A 21,659-nucleotide genomic window follows, 5' to 3' on the forward strand; every position below is an offset into this window, starting at 1 on the left:
CATATCAAAACCTATGTCATTGTAGTCCCTTTAATATTTTCTTTCTATTTAGTTATAACTTAATATTTATGTATTACCGATAGAGTCAAGTAATAATGGTATACTAACTCAAAAATAGGATTAAAAAGTTAATTTACTTTGTTTTAGATTATGATTACTCAAAAGTGTATATTTTTCCACTGTGAATCTAATGAGGTTTTTTATCATCAAACAAATGAGACATTGGCTTGGTTTATAAAATTAGAGAGAAGACAAAGAAAACTTTATAGAAGAAAATTCAATTAACATAAAATTTATTTATATTTAAACTTTTTATAAATATAATAATGAAGTGTCATATTTAAAACCACCACTACTCTTAAATTATTTTCTAAATTTTTACAATTATTTTGTTATTTAGTATTTTAGATTTTGTAACTTTTTTTAAACACAATTAACTATATACAATTGAAAAGTTACATATGACAAAATGATAAAGTTTATTTATTTCATACATGATTTTTTACCGGTAATCTATAACAATATTTTTTAAGTTACCTTTAAGTAGTTACCCTTTATAACTAGAGGCATTTTACTAACTCTTTTTACCATATACAATTTGTTGTCAATTTTACATTTATTAATATGATTCATTTTATTAATTTATACTTTAAGTTTTGTAAGTATTTTGTCAAATTCTTCAAGGATCTAGAAAATAGTTTAAGAGTAGTAATGACTTTAACGAGGACACTCGATTATTTTATTTTATAAGAATCATCTTCTCTCTAAAACATTTTTTCTAAATTCTTTGTATGCTTTCTCTTTAGATTTTTGACTTCATCATTCATCTGTTTAAAGATTGGAGTACGTCATAAGACTCATGTCATCAAGGTCTATAACCCTACCAATCAAAATCTTAAACAAAGTAAGTTCATCTCTTGTTTTTTTTTTTTTGTCTTTTCATAAATTTGTTGCATGTGGGATGTTTTGGGCTTGTATGTAGCGATTAAGGGCTCAATATGAATCTTTGTTTAGTTAAGATTGCTAGGATGTGTTATGATCGTTGATCAGAAATTCTATGTGCAAATAGAGTAACATGTGTGAGGTATAGCTTGTGGGAAGCACCTTTTGAGTCTAGATCGTATGTCCAACTAAGGGAAACTAGTTTATTTATAATAATTATTTTGTTCTAAAATTGATGAATTTGGGTTGTGTTGTATGGTTTTAAATTGTTAACCTATTTGATTGTGGCTTGTGTTCTACCTAAAATCATTGAATTTGTTTTACCTGTGGTCTACTTTGAACTAAACAATGAAATTTTCTATAAGGAGGAGTTGGATTAAGTATAGTAGTAATATGAAATGGTTCTAATAAATTATGATTTATATTAATAACTGGGTGATGGAGTTTATGCTTAGTAGGACAACCTAAGACATCATTGTGGTAATCTGATTTCTTGGAATCTTTGATACAATCTTGATTTAGAAATAACTAGGGATGAATCAAATTTAAGTGTATTGAAATGAGATATTGGTATTTTAGGTTATCAACTACAATTATGTACTTGAAATGTTGGTATCGTGTTCTTTTGGTTGTAAATGAGAGATTTATCTATGAGATATTTAATTGTTCAAATTGGTGCTTCTTGAGCTAATATAGTGTTATATTATTATCTTATAAAGTATACTAAGTGGTAAATAGTTCAGGAAGAGTCAAATTGATTAATTAACACTCATAGAGACATTTCAAATATCTGGTACAGTGTCGGGTGCCGTTGCAATGTCATTGAGCACCAATTGGGCAAGGGCGACTGACTTGGCCAGCGTTGGGTGAGACTTTTGTATCGTTGGTGCAACCAAGACAGTGAAATCACTTACTAGTTGGTGTTGGGTGCCATCAAGGGACCGTTGAACACAACTCTTGTTTTAAAATGTAGGAAGCACTAGGAGATCTAGCGTTGGGCACCAAGTGCATGGTGTTGCCACCCTATTTTGGGTTCTAGGAAATCTTGGGAAAATTGAGATTTCTACTTCATTAATCGTTGGATTTAGTTGAAATTTTGACATCTTGTGTTGGAGTAATGTTATTCATCATTTTGATGTACTTAATATAAATATTGTATGTGAATATTAGGGTAATGCAAAATAAAGAAGTTGATGTATTATTAGTGTTTCAACTAAATTAAATGGTATGTTGTGAGTTTAGATAGAAGTAGGAAACATATGTATAACTTGGTGTGATAATTTAATATTATATGAGAATGTGATGTGGGAGCTATGGTGCGAATGTGGTGAATGCAATGACTCCTATGAAGGGAGTATTACATTGATGTAATGTTAGGTGGTGTATTGGGAAGTTATTTCGTGTAGAGGAAGATGCCTAGTTGTGAGAGTTGAAGAATGTTTTATGTTTGTAGTTTTGGTGGTTGATCAAAATTACAAACATAGAATTTACCATGTCATGCTCGATGAAAGACGGATTTCTCGACTTTGTATTATATAGCTATAACCCTTGTAAGTCAAGGGTGAGAGATGACATGTGCAAGATCTCCGAGTCTATTCAATACATGCGTCTTCTAGAAGTATAGTAAAATATTAGTGTTATGTGAGTCATTTTAGGCATGCTTTGTGTGGACATGTGATTGATGATTTATATGTTTTTGAAAATTGATTTGGTGCAAAAGAGTTTGAATATATATATTTTTAATTTGAGTAATAAGAATTGTTATAATTGCACTAACTTACTCTATTGTTTGTTATGTTGTGATGTGTCCGTTTCCAATAATTATATGTTGTACATGAACAAACGATAATACATATGAGATATTTGTAAAATAATAAACTTGTCGATAATCATCTAAAAATAGTAATAATCACTTAGATATATAATTATTGTATTGTATAAATCCTCCAAGTTAACAAAGTGCTATTTATCTTTGAAAAATTAAGTTTTATTTTTCTCATTAAGGATTTGTAAATACAATTTATATACTATTATTTTGGTTTATATTTTTTTTTATCAATTATGTAAAATAGTAAATATGCTAAATTGAGATGTTACAATATCAATTTACTATAAATAATAATAAAAATTAGATAAAATTTGATAATATATTTATTTGATTATTATGTAAAATTGTAAAAGTTGAGTGTTTTATTAATTTATAATAAGTATATGAAGACGGAAATAAATTTAAAAAAGTATAAACAAATTTAAAAGAGCTAATTTTAGTTATATAATATAACACACACACACACACACACATATATATATATATATATATATATATATATATATATATATATATATATATATATATATATATATATATATATATATATATATATATATAAAAGAGCTAAAATAATTAATACTAAAACATTTTTTCCTCTGAGCATTGTTGCAATTTCAAACTTGGAAACTAATTCATTAAATGGGATTTAATGTACGGGATACATTGTTCCTCGACGGAACAATTTCGAATCAAAATATATAAGTGATTTTAAAATTTCTCATTTCCGTTGTGAAAGTAAACAAAATAAAAATAAAATATGATTTGTAATATTTTATTTCATACGTTTGATACCTTTTCCCAGCTATAGAAGTAACTAATATTAGGATCGTTTTTGTTTTCAACTACTTCAAAATATCAATTTACTCTTTATCGCATCTGTGTTAAATTTACATTAAGACTAAGTCCAATCATTCGTATATTTTCAGAATAAAATATATATTTTATTTTTTATAATTTATATTTCAAATTAAAATAAAAAAACTTCTTTAAGCCACTTATAAATTTTATATCAATGAAAATTGTTAATTTGTTAGTAAGATTTAAAAGAAAAAAATAAAAACGTAAGTAGAAAATGAAGGTAAATTAGTTTCCGAATCAAGTACACTTTGTTTCACGAAATCCTTTTCTATTTTTCAAAATATGAAAGTGGAAATGTATGTTTTTGTGCTTGTTAGAATGCTGTAAAAAATGTTTCTTTCGTTTGCTTTTACGAAAATTACAATCCTTTTGTCTATATGGCTTGAATTTTCATGCTAAGGAGAGGATAAGTTATTTTTCATCGACATGAGAAGTTACAGTTTTTTTTAAAATTAAAATAAATTTAAAAAGTACTCACCTGAATATGAAAAATTAATTTAGACATGCTTAGGAATAATTTTCCAATTATAAATTACTAGAAATTACGTCACCAAAAATTGTAATTCGAATATTATATGACCATCAAAAATATAAGAACTTGTTTTGGAGTTCAAATATCACAAAAATAAGATTATTTTTTTATCAGGAAAAATGGCAACAATAAGATAATTATTATCTACGTTATCTTACAGTGTGCAGATGATCATAACCAACTAATAATATGTTGTGGTGATTTTAATAATAATAGTTATCGTACTGTACATTTCATCGGGCCATCGATAATGCACAGTTCTTTGGTCCATCGAACAAGGTTGGGAGGGCTTGTTTATAAAACAGGACCATCGGTCGAACGATCCTACAGAAAAACTATAAAGTACCATCGGTCGATCGGTCCCACAAATAAATTACACGCTACCACAAAAGGGACCATCGGTCGATCGGTCCCACAGATGAATCACGCGTTACTTCGTAAGGGACCATCGGTCGATCGGTCCCACAGACGAACTACGCGTTACCTCGTAAAGGACCATTGGTTGATCGGTCCCTAGGTCGATTACGCATCAACCCAGGGAGATCTATCGGTTGATCAGTCTCATAGGTGATTCGCGTAGTGCCTTACGTATGACCATCGGTCAGACACATAGATTAATTATTCACTTAAAGTTGTTAAACTCAGAAGATAACTAGCCTAATCAAGCGGTCATCGGTCGATCGGCCAAACGAGACCAGTCAGTTGGATTAATTAACATTAAACAAGTTAGTAATTTTGATTAAAGGATCATTTGGCCGTGATTAAGGAACCCTAATCACATGCCCACTTTGGAAACTATAAATAGGGCCCAAAGGTAGGTTGGTGAGCATCTTTGATTCGCATTTATTACTGCAGTTATACCTATACACCGATCGGTCCATCAACTGACTTAAGCATCGGAGCCTTTTAGACAGGTACCCCGATTGTCTGTTCAACCGATCGAGCGAGGAGGAAGATTTCTTGGCGAGGAAGTTATCACAGATTGTGAAGAGAAGAGACTTAGAAAAGAGAGGAGTAAAATTGAAGTGATTGTTAGTAGGTGCTTGGTCCCTACACCCGAAACAGTGATGATAATAATTACACTAATGAAAGTCTGATAAATTGTTATAATATTAATGATGATTAATACTAATATTAAGAGTGTTTGTAAAACCGTCATAATTTTATGTTGATTCATAATAATTAGTAAATAAGATGTATTGTAAGATTAAATATGTAATATCTGAATTTTATCCAAAAATATTTGAGTGGATTTTGTTTGATTCCCAATGAAGTGCGTAGAAGTAGATAAGGATGCATTCGTATGTAGGGACTGATGGGAGCCAAATTCCGGATAGGATCGGAGACTACCCTGCACAAAAATACCACTTATCTTTCTCCTAACAAAAGTAACCTTCTCATAAATAATCTTTCCTTCCTTCTTATCCTCATAATCATTTACTTAAATGTACATAATAAATTTTTATTTTTTATTTTCTTAAGTGAGTAATTTTTTTGTTTATTTATGTGTATTTTCACATTAAAAACATATTTACTCTAATTAGAAGCAAACTCTAAATATATATGTTAAAACTCCAATTATTTAGTCATTTATTATGTGTAATTTGTATTAGGATTAGCTTCTTAAAATGATTAAGAGGTTAAGTCTATTTCTAGAACTAAAATTTGTATCCATGTCTAACTTCCATTTCATTTTTTTATAATTCGATAACAACAAATAATATGATAATTTATTATATACATTAATAATTAAAATAGAACAATGAATACGAAATACAATATATTGTATAGGAAAATTTATAAAGAGTATGAATTTATTACATCTAATACGATAAAATGAAACTTTAACTACTCTTATATGCATCTAGAACATATATGTAAGCTGAAATCATGGAGGAATATAAATTTTGAATATCCTAGAGTCACGTTTAATCCTAAACCCCAAATATAATACATCTTTTTTTTTTTTCATTTACGATATATTGATCAACAATTTTTCATCAAAATAACATTAAAATTGTTTTAATAAAAATAATTTACTTTGTTGGTGGTATAGTTAACATAATTTTAATATAATTTTGATCGAATATCATTAATCTGTTTTAAAAAAATAACGAAAAAAAGAAATTACATCATTTTTTTTAAATCATAAATTGAGACTGAACAACCAAATTAATATTTTTTTCAAAACAGAACCAATAATTAAACCATTAAAAAGATGGTAATGAGCGAATAGAAGGATGTAACGTGCGAATGAAGATAATTTCAACTACCTTATCCATTCACCTCTGCCTAAACCTCATTGCAACAATGGTTGCATTCTCCAACCAGATTAGTGTAAAAGTTGAGTGGCCAAGCAAGATCCAAACCAGAAAATAATAATAATAATAATAAATTGTTCACATACAATATACAAAGATTGTGTTTTCATGTAAAATCACCATCATTCATACATCATTCAGACGCGTAAAAAACTATAATGTTAAACAAACTTGCCATAAAATATGTAAAACTATTAACTCAATAAACAAATGTACTACTGAAATTTTTGTAAATTGGATGCATTTTTACGGGAGAAAGAAATAGAAGAAGATTTACTTGTAAAAAATAAACAGAATTTTTATGATTATGCTATTAGGATAAAACTAATAAAAATTTTAATTTTGAGATAAAAAAATTAAGAATTTTTTTTTTCAAACATTTATTGCAATCTTTAATTTCGAAGAAAAAGCTAAGGCAGAAGTGACTCTGAGCGTGGACGGCAGTGCAATAGCCATAAACACTCTGAATGTGATATTTTACCGCTTATCGTATCGCACATGTTTTTGCTCCTCTTGTCTCAACAATGTCTTTTATTAATTAGATTGTTGTGACTCACTTACAAAATTTTATTTTAAATAAATAAATATTTATTTCATCATGTTTTAAGAAAATATATTAACTATCTTTATATTTGATAAAATAATATTCACCTTCCTTATTTTATTCATAATTTTTAAAAGTTTTCTATAAAAATATTTAACTTTTATATTTCAAAATTTTAAACTCTAATTATAATTATAATTATAATTTAATTTTAATCAATATGATATAAAATAAAATAACATAAAGAATTATTACTCATAAAAATACAGAGCTATAAGAGTCATTTGTTGAAAATATAAAAACTAATATATATATATATATATATATATATATATATATATATATATATATATATATATATATATATATATATATATGGCAAATTTACTAGACCCACACTCTCTCTCTCCTAGTTGCTGCCACGTCTGTATCGGTCATAAATAAAATTATTTATACTCAGCAATTTATAGTTTCTTCTTTCAATGTGAAGGGTTGATAATTTTATATTCGCATGGAAATGAAAACAATGTTTTAAAGTAACTTTTTTAGTTTTAGTTTTCGAAAATATCGGTTAGAAGGTTAAATATATTTTTTATTTCAGTAAAATTTTAAAAAGTTGAATATATTTTTGGTCATTTAATTTTCAATGAAAATTAAAATTTGTCATTTTTTAAAATTTTAGTTAAATTTAGTCCCTCAACTTTATATATGTGTATATTTAATTCTTTAAACTAAGTTTTGTTAAGTTTATTTGATAGTTCAAATACATTTCTTAATAACATTTAAATTAATTACATTATTTGACACATTTATGTTTTAATGTTAGTTAAAATTGAATTATGAAACGCGTTTGAAACTATAAGAAAACATTACATTATTAACTAGAAAAAATTGTCAATATAATAACATCTACGGTCAGATTTTTGCTGACGAACTTTAGAATTTTGATTACTAACATATATTTCCATTAGTAAAGGATCAACAAGGTAGAATCCATTAGTAATATAGACATTTCGTCGATAAATTTCATTGGTAAAATGGATGCCAATGTTTTTACTTTAACTTTGATCATGTTGTGGTAAGATATGTTCTTGAGTCATTAGAGTTTAGGATTATATAAGTGATCTTGTAATTATTGGAACTCTATTGATTTAGTGAAATCCTTTTAAGTTCGAGTTGCTTAGAAGAAGACTGAATATAGATTTATTTTGAATCGAACCAGTATAAAAATTGTTGTATTCTCTTATTTCTTTCATCGTTTTTGTTATTGCTAATTGATTCAATTAATCCATTAATGCAACATTGATAAAATTGATAAAATGATTGAAGCATTATAAAGATTGAAAAACAATTCAAGAATCTTTTAAAACAGTAAAATCTTGAAAATTCAATTCACCTCCTCTTGATTTGTGTACATTAGACGTATCTGTATTATCATATCATTGTCTTCTATTCTTCATTTTCTCACCGTTTAAGAACATGTGAAGAATAGTTAAGATCAAACAGGTGATTTTTTTTAATTAAAAACATATTTAATATATCATGTAAGAATAGTTTTTCTGATAAAATTTTAGGTCAAATTACTCTTTTAGTTCTTATTCTTGTTTATAAATATCAAATTGGTCAATTTTTTTTGTTTTAATCTGATTGTGATTTTTTAAAAGTGATTCAATTTAGTTTTTATTATTAATTTTTTTACAATCAGTGTTATAATCAAATGTGATTTTTTAGAATTTAATACTTGTTATAAAAAATAAATGACAAAAACTACATTGAATCACTTTTAACAAAATCATAACTAAACTAAGACAGAAGAACTAAAGGATCAATTTAACAATTTTTCTACAAAATAAAAAAAATAATAATTTAGCCAAAATCTTAACCTTTGAATTTGAATAACTTTTAGTGCAACGAATGAGAGGAACTTTGAATTTTAGAAGTGCAGAAACAATAAGATATTTATCCCTTACATTTCTAGAAGCATTGTACTCTATCATTTTTAATTTGAAGTTGATCTGCCACGAATGCACTACTTTTGGGCCCAATTATTAGGAAAATAAAGTGACATGGACATTCTCCTTATCCCTACAAGAAAAGGAACACCTCTCATTTTCAATCAAATCGAATTAGAGACATTTTCAGCATCAGATCCAAAAATGTGTCATAGTTTAACTAATTTAATATTTTTATTTTTTAACAGTTAAGATATATTATTAAAATGTTTTTTTAAGTTATATATATGAAGAATCGTGTTATTTAAGAATAAGAGTAATTCAAAATAATAATATTGAATAAGATTAACAGAATTTAAAATTTGTGTATATTTAAGTAAATAGATAATTTCACAAAAAGAAATACAATTTTATATTATAAAATATATTTTTAATGGAGGGTTAAAAATATAAAATATCCTTTAAAAAAAATTTTAAACACATTTTAACTTTTTTGAGACATGAAAGGACTAAAATTTATTGGTCTCTTTGACAAAATCCTCTGCATGTATGAGAGAGGGAAAAATCCAATCTCTTTAGCTGTATTGAAAGATTCACAACGATTTCAATTTTCGAGTAAATTGTTCGTTTTTAAAGTAATTTACTTTGCCGGGAGGATTTAAAAAATCAAATCCTGAGTTATTTTATGGAGAATGCTAATCACATATTCCAAGTATATTGATTAATGAATAATTAATGTGTATGGATATAATTATTTTATGTTATAAATAATTAACTACACTAGTTAAAACAGTACAAATATACATAACATATTTTATAGGAGGATGTTAATCGATGCTCTAACAGTATTCGTTAAGAAATTATTAATGTATATATGTATCATCATTTTTATATTAAAAATTGAAATAATTAAATACATTAATTAAAATAATATAAATGTATATTACGTATTTTTAAAGATAAAAATACCGTTTTAATTTTTTGACAAAATTTTTTTGATACAAAACAATGATTTTGGAATTTTTATAATTTTAGATGTTCAATACTATTTTTTTCTTGATTTTTCTGTTAACTTAAACTTTGATATGTTTAATTATATTTAATTTTTAACAACATTAAAATATATTTATTTTATTATTTTTTTTACTGTATTGATAAACATTAAATAAAATGAGATAAATATCCGTCGAGCTTGGACATAAGGATGAAGATAATTTTTTTCTTTGAGGATAAGATAATGAATGTCGTCCCCATCCCGTTAGCATCCTTTTTACATGTTTGAATCTTAAATCGATCATCCAAGTCAATAATATAAATATATATAATATAAATGTCTATAAATATACTCATAAATAAGTTAAGAATATATTTTTTAATCAATAATCAAATAAATGGCCATGAAGATAATATTTGAATAGAACTTGAATTATTATAATAGACAATAAAAAATGTTAAACACATACAAAACAATACAAGAGTTTTCACGAGTAAACAAAAGTTATATGCAAATGACAATATACTTGGAATGTGATATTAAAGAATGTGTCATGGAGAGTTACACTTATCGTATCAAACTATTAAGTCAAGGAATTTAACTCTTAAATTTATTGAAACTTCTCAAATTTTAAAATGTATTGGTTCAATAACTTACAAGGATTTACCACAAAAAAAATAACGTAACAATTTCTTAGAAATAATTTCTCTTGATAAAAAAGTTCTCACATTTTTAACACTAACAAAAATTTAAAATGACACTAAAAGAAACTCACTTGATATCTCCCACATGTTATTACTTCATATTTTGACTTACCCTTATCGTTTTCATTTTTTTCAACATGGTTTGGCTATGGTAGTTGATTCTTTTAGTCGTTAGTTGGTTCATATCAATCTTATCCTTTGATTCAACATCATGATATGAGAAAAACTTCTTCCACAACCTTAGAATGAGAAAAAGACAAGGACAGGATTTAGCATTGAATGTTAGGACTAAGAATTTTTAAAACGTAGTACAGTGAGTTTAAGAGAATGTCTGAATGGTAGAATGCTTTAAATTAAAAAATAAAAATAAAAATGAGCTGTTAGGAATATAATATAACTATGAAAAAAAAAGTAGGCAATTATTACCAGATTCATTTAACTTTTGGTTACTAAAAAGTATTAATATAACTATTATAATTTTTCAGTCACCATATCTTCCATTATATGGACATTGATGTATCAATATATTTTATTACATGTATAAATTTGTGTGTTAACTATTTGTATAGAGTAGTATTAATGCGTACTTACACTAATCAATTTATTTATCAACCAAAAGAAATTTAATATCTAACCGATATATGAATGTTTTGATAAATCACCCAACAGAATAAAAATAAAAGTATTAAAGATATTTTGGGTATCATTTAGTTAAAATGAGTATTTAGTCGTGTAATCCCTATAATAATTTCAAGTCGGGTAGTATTTTTCTTTCCTTAGTTGAAATTTTTAGGACATTAATTTTATAGTATTCATAGTGTGAAATATATTTTTATACAATTAAGTAATTAAACACTATAATATGATTTTAAAATTAGTTTATATATAAAAATAAATAAATATTAAAAAAATCATATAAATATTTTTTAATGTTTTAATTGATTATTTAATGTTTTTAATTGAATAAAATAAAATAATTATTATATTACTCTTATAACTCATTATTAGAATTTAATGTATAAATGTTAATAATTTAAGTTACAATATTATATCATATTTACATCTTTAATAGAATATAATATATAAAAGTTAATATTTTAAATTAATTTTTAATTTAAGAAACAAAAGGAAAAAAAATATTCTCTTTTAACAAGTTGAAAATGTGAATCCAATGTATCTTCTTTTGGACATGTTCACGGTCGAGTTTTAAGTCGTGACCCACTTTACCGTATCTAATTGCATGACAATGATAAATGATTCCAATCTATTTTATTGGGTTCAAATAAAAGTAGCTAACATACAGAGAAAAAAAGACTATTATTTCCTACACCCATTATTACTGTCGCTATATAGGAAGAAGAGAGAAAATGGAAAAAAAAAAAAAATTGTTTCAAAAAAGCTTTTTCTGAAACACATTTCATGTTTTCTAATCCGCTCTTTTTGAAACATATTCCATTTAGGGATGTCTTGGAAAACTCGTTTTGAAAGGTACTATATGGACTCTCAAACAATTTTTCGGGCTATTCTATTCTATTCCATAATTAATTTTTGATATTTAAGAGATTAATTTAAGAATGAGGCAATTCAAGAGTAGTCTTAACTACAAAACTCTTATTAATTACACAAGTCTTAATTATGAAAGTCTTTTAATTACATATTTTCTAATATTTAGGAATGAGAAAATTTAAAAGAGTAATTCATTTATTTAGAGACTTTGAAATTCTTTGAAATAATTTGGATAGGAGGTCGAGCCAAAATCAGGGACTAAGACAAGTCAGTTAAGACTGAAAGTCAAGCTGAGTCAAACAAGATCGAAGGTTGAGCTGAATTGGTCCAAGTCGAGTCAATCCAAGACGAAGTTGAGACAAGTTATTTTAGTTCAAAGGTTGACCTAACTCAATTCAGACTCAAGAGTATAATTGAGTTTGAATTAAAATATAAATTAAATTGTTTTATCTAAACAATGAAATTGAAATCTTAAAGATAGTTTAATTACTCAATCCAAATAAAGTATTTAAGAAATAAAAAGAATTCAATTGTAAAAATAAAGTTGAGTTTGACTTAAAATATAAATTAAATTATTTTATTCAAACAAAAAAATTGAAATCTATGATATTTTAGTTACTCAATCCAAACAAAATATTTAAGAAATGAAAAGAATTTAATTGTAATTAATTTAAATATTATGTATTTTAATTTCTTGAAATTGTTGAAATCCTTCCTCTAACCACAAAGTTAATGTATTATAAAAGCTTTGTTCCAAAAATTTTAACCTGAAAAGTTTGTTCCAAATTTTTTTCAAAACATGTATTCCAAAAGTCAGTTTCACAAAGGATAAAATGATCATTTTGAAAATTTAAGGAGAAAGTGAAGAAATTGTGGGGTGCAGAAAGTAAAAGCCTACAGAAAAAGTTAGAGTTGGACTTTTGTATTATTTGGGTGAAGAGTAGTTAGAGGAGAATAATAGAACGACGGGTGAATTTGGAAAGTAGAAAGTACAAATAGTAAAATTCCCGAAAGAAACACACTTTTCTTTTCTTTTCTCTTTTCTTCTCATTTTTCCTCCTTGAGAAATAATGTAATTTTACAATTATTAAAATAATATTTAAAATTATAAAATATAGACTCCTTTTGAGATACTTTAATATTGTCTACATGATTCAAATCTTCAGATTCTTTTCATTTTAAAATTAATTGAGGTTTATTGATGATGCATATCTACTAAAACTTCTTAAACTTTGCAACCCATGGTAGTAAATTTTAAAGACCAATTTAGGATTAATTATAATTTTTTATTTATTATAGTGATTATTTTAGTAATCAATAATTTTTAGTTTTGTCAATTAGTATCTAAATTGGTCATTATAGTTACTAATAATTATTGGTCGCCAAAAATTGATCAGTATTTAAAAATTTTTCTTGTAGTGTATTATGTCTCTTTGTGTTAATTTTATTTATCTGTTAATGGGGGAAATTCTTGCTAATGATATGTTTTTACCATATATGTGCAGGTGCGAGTAATATGGCTATGTATGTAATGTCAACACTTTCTTATGTTTAATTCAACATTGTCTTTCAAAAGTAGACTCTAGTATTGTGATGATGTAATGTCAATGATTGATAATACAAGAGATAGCTAGTTAGTCTAATATGTGTAGCTACTTGATTCTAAATTATTATGATTGATTATACAAGTTATTTGTTGGATCATATCCATTAGATTATTTTTTATAAAATTTAAAAATAATACTAGCTTATCTTGTGTCTCTGTGGTGTTGCTTGTAAAATTGTAATGATCGTATATTACAATAATATTTTAAGTGGAGGTTTTCAGCGATGATATATGAAGAAGACTTAAGATTTTTTTTTTATTGTAACATGTGCATATATGTTATTATATGTAACTTTTAAATTCTTTATGAAGACGGGGAGAATAATTATATTTTAAAAAATATTTCATTTTTTTATTAATATACCTATGTATATTTAACCTGTGTTTATATAATTAATAATAATATAATTGTTAAATAAACTTCACATTAATAACGATTATTCAGAGTTATTGAAATAACCAAATTGAGCTAGATTCAAAAGATAAAAAGGTTAAATTAAATTTCTTTTAAAATATCGATTTGAATTTAAACAATAAAGTAAAGACTAGAAGAGTGACTTTACCTTAAAAATAATATATATATTACTTTTACTTTTTTGCAATTATGGTAGTGCCGTAGGTTATTTATAAGGTGAATTGTTCGAACATGTGATTTAATAATGTACCATCATTCATTCTCATTGGATGATTTGAGATGATAATATATATTTTGTTACCACGTTAAATATATATATATATATATATATATATATATATATATGATATTTATTAAAATTAATAAAAATTAAACATAATTAATTTTAATATATTATATGTAATATATAATAAATAATATATTTAAACGTACATAAAGTGACATTAAACTCAACTTTTACAAAATATTAAACTCATTAGATATTTTTCAACATCATTTAAGTGATGTGACTGAAACTAGTAAAACAGGTTTGCCTCGAATTGTCTCTAATATTAGTTGTTTGTGCCAAATTGGATAAAAAACAACTTCTTAAATTCGGTGTTAAATTGAGTTTTGCCGGATTTGATTCACCGATGGTTGCATCAACTTATTTTTGAAAATAATAATTATAATTTAAAGATTAAAAGATTATTTTATCGTATCTATCTATGACAGAAAAAAATTAAAATTTGAAATTAGCATTATTTAGATTACGTAAATTAAAAAGCTAAATGAATTTGATTTTTCAATTTAGAATTATCTTAATTTTTTTTTTAAATCGGAATAAAAACCCGCCATTAACCCCACAAAGATCGGTCCAAAATACTTTGACCCATTTTGCGGGATCACCATAATTTCTCCACTACCTTTGATTTTTTGTGGTACTTTAACACACACAAAAAAAGAAAAAAAAAGAAAATTTACTCTTTGACATTACTTTTTCTCTCTTCTTTTTCTTTAGAAATAGAAAATAATTTTACCAGGTGTCAAATAATTATTTTTTCCTCTTTTGAAAACACAATCATACAAATAAGCACATTTCAGTAATTTGTCTTATCTTCCCTGTGACGTAACTACAGGAAGAGTAGTTGGCACCCAAAAAAGTAGAAGGGACACCAATTCTTAAATCAGATCTTTATGGCCTTTGAATTTATCAGCTTATCAGATTGGATCTAGAAATGCCAACTTGAAATAAAATAACAATTCAAACTAAAAATCAACCACTCATTGCTGATTGTACAGGGAATCTACATTGTCATCAATATATTTGCATGACAATTTTGTACTTGTATACATAATATCTGAAGAGAATCCAATTTCTCTAGCAGAAATATGAACCATGATTCTTCCACCCAACCCAGATAAATAAATCTGATAAAAATTTCAATCAAACAGGGGCACTCACACACACCCAAATTCTACAACACATAATCATCTTCATCCAATTTATCTCCAACGCGGCTGAATTCAAACCACTTCCAAGACTTACAGATGTTCATGAAATAATATAAAGCAATCCCAAGAGAGGTCAAGAAGAAACTAGCCACATAAACAATTTTTGAAGCCACACTCATGACATACACCAGAAGCACAGAGGGGACCAAACACATTAGGACCAAACCAGAGAACCCCAATGGAACCTCAAATGGTCTTTTCAAAGCTGGGAATTTCCTCCTCAATCTTAGGAATGCAGCAAACTCCAAAAGCATTCCCAAACTGTACAAGAAATTCACAGTGGATATGATATCTGTGAAGGATAAGAAACACATGGAGATTGCAATAACCGTTGAGACCAGAATAGCCATCCAAGGAGTGTTGAACCACCTTGACCTTTCTCCAAAAATTCTTGGTAAGAATCCCAAATCAGCCATACCCAGAAGTTGGAATGCAGCACTGCTGAGTTGAGCTTCAAACAGTCCAATTATTGATAAAACAGCACCCACTTCCATCCAAATTTTCAACCATTTCCCAGCAATGATCTCAGCCACATCTGCAAAATACCCTCCAACCCAACTTTTCTGGTCAAGTGGCATAGCCCCAGTGGCAGCCAACAAGGGAATTATGTAACCCAAACAAGTAAGCAACCCTGCAGATAACAGAGCCTTTGGGAATGTTCTATGAGGTTCCTCAACTTCACCAGCAAGAGTACTGGCACTGTCCCAAAAGTTCAAGTTCCAAAAGATGGTGTTGAAGTAGAGTGTCCAGTCCCTCTCCACACCCTCCTGACCCCAACTTAGCCACCTGCTGGGATCAATCTTGGGCAAGGAAAACAAAGAGAGTAACACAAAAGGCAATAGGGAAACAACCCCCAAAGCAACTGCAGTATAACCCACTATAGCCAAACCAGAATAGTTGAGAAAAGACAACGTGCAGGTGGAGAGGATTATCGACACAAAGCGGGGTGAACCAGAAGACAAAGCCGGAATCACTAGTTTGAGATAATCTATGCAGAGAACTGGGTATGAGGCTAAGTTGATAACCCCACTGTAGAACTTCCAGAAGCCCATGAGGGAACCCCAGAAGGGACCAAAGGCTTCATTAGCCCATATGACAAACCCACCATTACCAGGGAACGTTGTGGCCAATTCTGCAGTGAGGAGAGCCTCAGGGATGCTCCAGATGAAGGGGAAAACCACAAAGCCAAAGATTGCAATGAGGGGACCTGCAGCCCCCACTGCAGGCTCTTCACCATAGGGGCCTCCAGCAACTTCAAAATAGATGAGAAAAACCAAAGGGAGAAGTGCTAGCTTCTTGTGTGGCTTGGTGTTGGCGCCATGTTGCTCTCTCTCTGTCCCTTCTCTGTGGTCTAAAAGATGTTGCAGAGAAGTTGGAGTTGAAGAGTGGAGCGAATCCTCCATGTTGAGTTGATTGATTGGATTGGAAGTGTGAATCAAAGCCTTTATGAAGATTCCATCCCAATTGGACGAGATTCCAGTGGATTAAGATACCAATCAGAGGGTTGGAGGTAGATATTTTTGTTTTCTCCACTGTCTAGTTTTCTTTGCGTAATTCTCACGAACACCTTTTATGCTTGCATTCCCATTCCAAACCTAGCCAACAAAGTACCTCATATTTGTCCCCTTCTTGGTGTACTCTAGCCCTAGGAAACTCACAATTCTAGGCTTCCATTTCGTGAAAAAAAAAATTGACCCAACTATTTCCGTCGAAATTGGAACGCATTTTTGTAGCAGAGATTCCATTTTTGGGAAAAATAAATAAATAATTATTTTTCCTCATTGATCCAAACAATTTGGGAGCTACGTTGTTAGTTTGTGTTGGAGGAGGAAGAACAAGAGCAGCAATTGAGGAAGCTTCCTCTCACCGTTTTCTGTTCTCAAGTCTTTTCAAGTTTTCAAATATCTGGAGTTTGATTAACGAGTAATTATGAACACTTATTCAATATTTTAGTGATTTTCTATATAACATGATCAAGATAAATAATGTTAAGCGTTTATAATTACTTATAGAAAATTATAATACAATAAATTAAAAAGACTTTATTTCTCTTGCAAGGAACTTTAAAGATTTTTGCTGAATAAGGTATGAAAGGGACGATACACACTATATTGAATTCATTATTCTTAAAGTTATCTTTTACACGTCTTAAAAAAAGGTGGCCACGCAGAACTTATGATAATATAATATACTATTCATCTTATAAGACATGGGAAATTATATATCAATATTCAATATCTTTTTAACGACTTAAAAATTGTCTCAGAAAAAAAATTATTTAATCAATAAAATATTTTCTTTATTTTTCTTCTGTTTACTCACACGTGCGTAATGTTAGTATTTGACTTCGTTTCAAATACAATGATTTTTAAAATAACATATCTGAAAATAAAATAAAAAATTATATAGAAAATATTTTGAAATTTCAATATATAAAAAAGTATTGCGTAGCGGCCTTTTGTTTCTTGGCCGTAAAACAAACTAAATCTTTTCAGACACATCACCATCTTTTTGAATTTTTTATTTTTTATTTTTGTTTACGCTAGCTATTATTATTAATTTAGAGAATAATCATTATATTTATTTTGCTAGAATATTATTTTATTTGCTTGAGATATAAAAATGAAATAAATTATTAGAAAGCATTTGTTTACAATTACTCTCCAACCTCCATAAAATTGTTTCAGAAATATTAAAAACAATACCTATTTGATTTAATCAGATCTGTTTCTCGTTAGTTTAATCAATTTCTACTTTATTCTTTTTGTTATGAGAACCTTACTACGGAGATCGCGTTCTACCATTATTAGTTAAATTCGAGTTTTTTTTATATATATTTACACGTATTTTTTTATGAAAAAAAATCACTGTAATCAAATTAAATAATTCAAAGTCAAAACTGCTAGTTTAACTTATTAGATTTGGTATCAGTTCATTTTGCGTATCGGTAGTTGGACTATATTTGTTGAAATAAAATATATTTTAATTTTTAAATTAGCAATTAAAATCAAAGCAGACAAATATTTTACTTTTGAGAACCAAGTATAATTACGATATATACTTTTATTTAATAACAAATTAATTTATTATCTACCGAAACAGCTAAATAACATGTGCAGAATTATTGATTAAACTAACACATTTATTGTGTACATTGAGAGAATGGTTATTCTTCAACCGACCTCCCAATTGGTTTCAAATTAGTTTTTCTTGCTCAATTGAAAAATCAGTTGTTGAAACACCTTTATTCTTCTCGTTTTTTTTAGATGTTTACAATTAAACTTTATTTAAATGTTCTATTAATAAATAAGCTCTTCAACACTAATAATTGAAAGTAAATATTATCATAGAAAAACATATCATTTACCGTTATATATATATATATATATATATATATATATATAAAAAGATCTTTTATGTAATTTAATTTCTTTATCATAACAGGGATATAGAAAAAAAATAGGTAAAGAATAGTATTTATAGTTTTTAAAAGATTATATTTGATTACTTTATTATTAAAAGTTGAATTGTAAATAGTTTTCTAATCATTGACTTTCATTTAAAAAGAATATTTTATCTAAAACTATCCGTAGATTCTCTTCTATCTTTTCTTTAAGTCATAACATAGAATTTTACATATATGTCTAATTAGAACTGAAAACATGATAAGTTCACTCTTTATGTATTTGTAAAGACATTTACAATTGGTTTTGAGAATCATGCATGTACTTGAAATCAGTTCAAAGTAAATATTTGTTTAGTTGTGATCTTTGTGATACATGTAATTCTTTAATTCGATATTTGTGTATGTAGTTAACATATTTTGTGTAATATAAAACTTTACAAGCATCTGTGAGTAAAGGTTATTTTCTACAATGGAGGCTTGTATGAATTTAAATATGTTGTTGTTTGATAAGATGTAATTAGTATGACAATGTATTATGATGAATTTTTATGTGGAATTTGATTTGAAATGATGTCTCTATATAAGTGAATTGTTGAATTAATGTTTCATATGTGATATGAGTTGTTTTCATTTATGGTACCTCTGATTAGTTGTGTGAATTATATAGACTTGTCTAAGGTTGTGCTTTAACTATAATTTTGTGTGTTTTCAACTAAAAAAATAGTGAGAAGCCTAAATAGGTTGGTCAGGAACATAACCACATGAGAACTTGGTCAGCTAAATTATACAGACTCGTTGGACGAGTTATTCCTAGTTAGGTGAGCTTATCAAAAGCGGTGTTAGGAGGTATACTCACTGAGCGAGTAAAAGCATGGCTGAGCGAGTGGGGAAATGCTAAAAATTCGAGAGCAAGGTGTGTGTTTGACTCGATGGATGAGTGAGTCTCATTGAACATTTTTTAAGGAATATATTTATGCCATGTCAGAGAGCATCAAAGTTATATTCTAACTAGGCGAGTATTGTGTCAATGGGTGAGTCTCCTCCTATGAACACTCATTGAGCGAGACATTGACTCGTCGAATGAGAATATCAACATTAAACAATGAAGTTATAGTTTATGTCTTACAAATTATATTATGAATTAATATAAAATTTTGTTTTTTTACATGTTAAACGTGTTTTATGTAAATATTTGAATTATTTTCACCGTTTGACATATTCGCACTTCATTGTCAATTGAGAAACGTGTCTGACACATACAAAAAATTTAACATAATTAAATTAAAAGGTCTATATTTTTTTTAATGTTTAAACACTAAAATGTATTAAAGTTTTGAATAAGAAAAAAATTCTAATTTTACGTCAAAAATAGACTAAAAATATATTTAATCTATAAATTTGATAAATTTCAAAGCCTAAAGTTTTAATAAGCATAATGTACAATAACTTCACTATAAAATAATATACAAATATTCTAGCACAAAAAATAATATTATCTGATTTCATCAAATACAAATATGTTAGATCTTATTATATCTCAATTATTACTTACTACTAAGACTAACTCTTTAATCCTAATTTATCAGTGAAATCTCAAAATTGTTAATTTATCAATGAGAGTCATATAAAACTTTTAGCACTTTTTTACCAGTTTACTTAAACTAAATCCCAATTTGTTAAAAGCATTTAGAACTCAAAAGAACATAGACAAAATTGAAGCTTAAAAGTTGTCTCCTCCCTACACTCCTTATCTTACCTATACTTCTTAAGTTCTTCTAATTATTCATCACATTAGTATACAAATAAAATTAGTATTAGCTTCCGCCTGAAATCCAAACTGGAAAACTTTTCTTTAGAATAAAAATCTCTAAAAATATTCTTTTAACACTAATATATATCTAATAAATTAATTATAAAATTATGTTTAAAATTAAAATTTAATTAAATTATTAAGAGTGATTATCATTTTTACAGTACATTTTTAATTAATAAAAAGATCTTATTTTAAAATTTATTTTAAACCTTCGAATGTTAAAATATATTTAACAAAGAGTTTTATCAATAAACAAAAATATCTCATTTTAAAGTTTATTTTAGGTCTCCGACCTCTCTTATTAGTATACACAAATAACTTTTTTAGTTTTAATGTATTTTATATATTTTTCATCTAAGAAAAATTATACCTATAAACAAATTTTGGCATTTCTAAAATATATTTGGAATACAAAAGCAAAAAAGTCAAACATCTAACGTGTCCAACGTATGGTCAACAGGCAAAAGGCAATGTGCATGAATAATGCATTCCTCTTTCGCTCGTGGTTGGTGTCGGTTAAGAATAAAAGAATAAGTTTACGAGTTACATGCAAGGACAATGTGGCAATTCACACAACAATCACTTTATTTTTATTTTTATTTTTCTTTATGGAGAGTAAGTTGATCGAAACATTTTAACCTATTCAATTTACTTAATAAATTTAAATAATTTGGAATATAATATCATTTTAGTTCACTTTTTATCAATTCAAAGTTGACAAAAAATATTAATTTAAAAATT

At 27.0% G+C, this 21,659-nt stretch overlaps 1 protein-coding gene across 1 annotated transcript; it reads right to left on the minus strand.

Annotated features, from left to right (window-relative positions):
- Positions 1-15,430: 15,430 nt before the first annotated feature.
- Positions 15,431-17,563, minus strand: LOC114177776 (probable polyamine transporter At3g13620). The gene has a single exon (XM_028063295.1). The coding sequence runs from the start codon at positions 17,100-17,102 to the stop codon at positions 15,663-15,665; it is 1,440 nt and encodes a 479-aa protein (XP_027919096.1). The 5' UTR covers positions 17,103-17,563; the 3' UTR covers positions 15,431-15,662.
- Positions 17,564-21,659: the final 4,096 nt, after the last annotated feature.

This window comes from Vigna unguiculata, chromosome 3 (genome assembly GCF_004118075.2).
Source record: "Vigna unguiculata cultivar IT97K-499-35 chromosome 3, ASM411807v1, whole genome shotgun sequence".
NCBI classification, from domain to species: domain Eukaryota; kingdom Viridiplantae; phylum Streptophyta; class Magnoliopsida; order Fabales; family Fabaceae; genus Vigna; species Vigna unguiculata.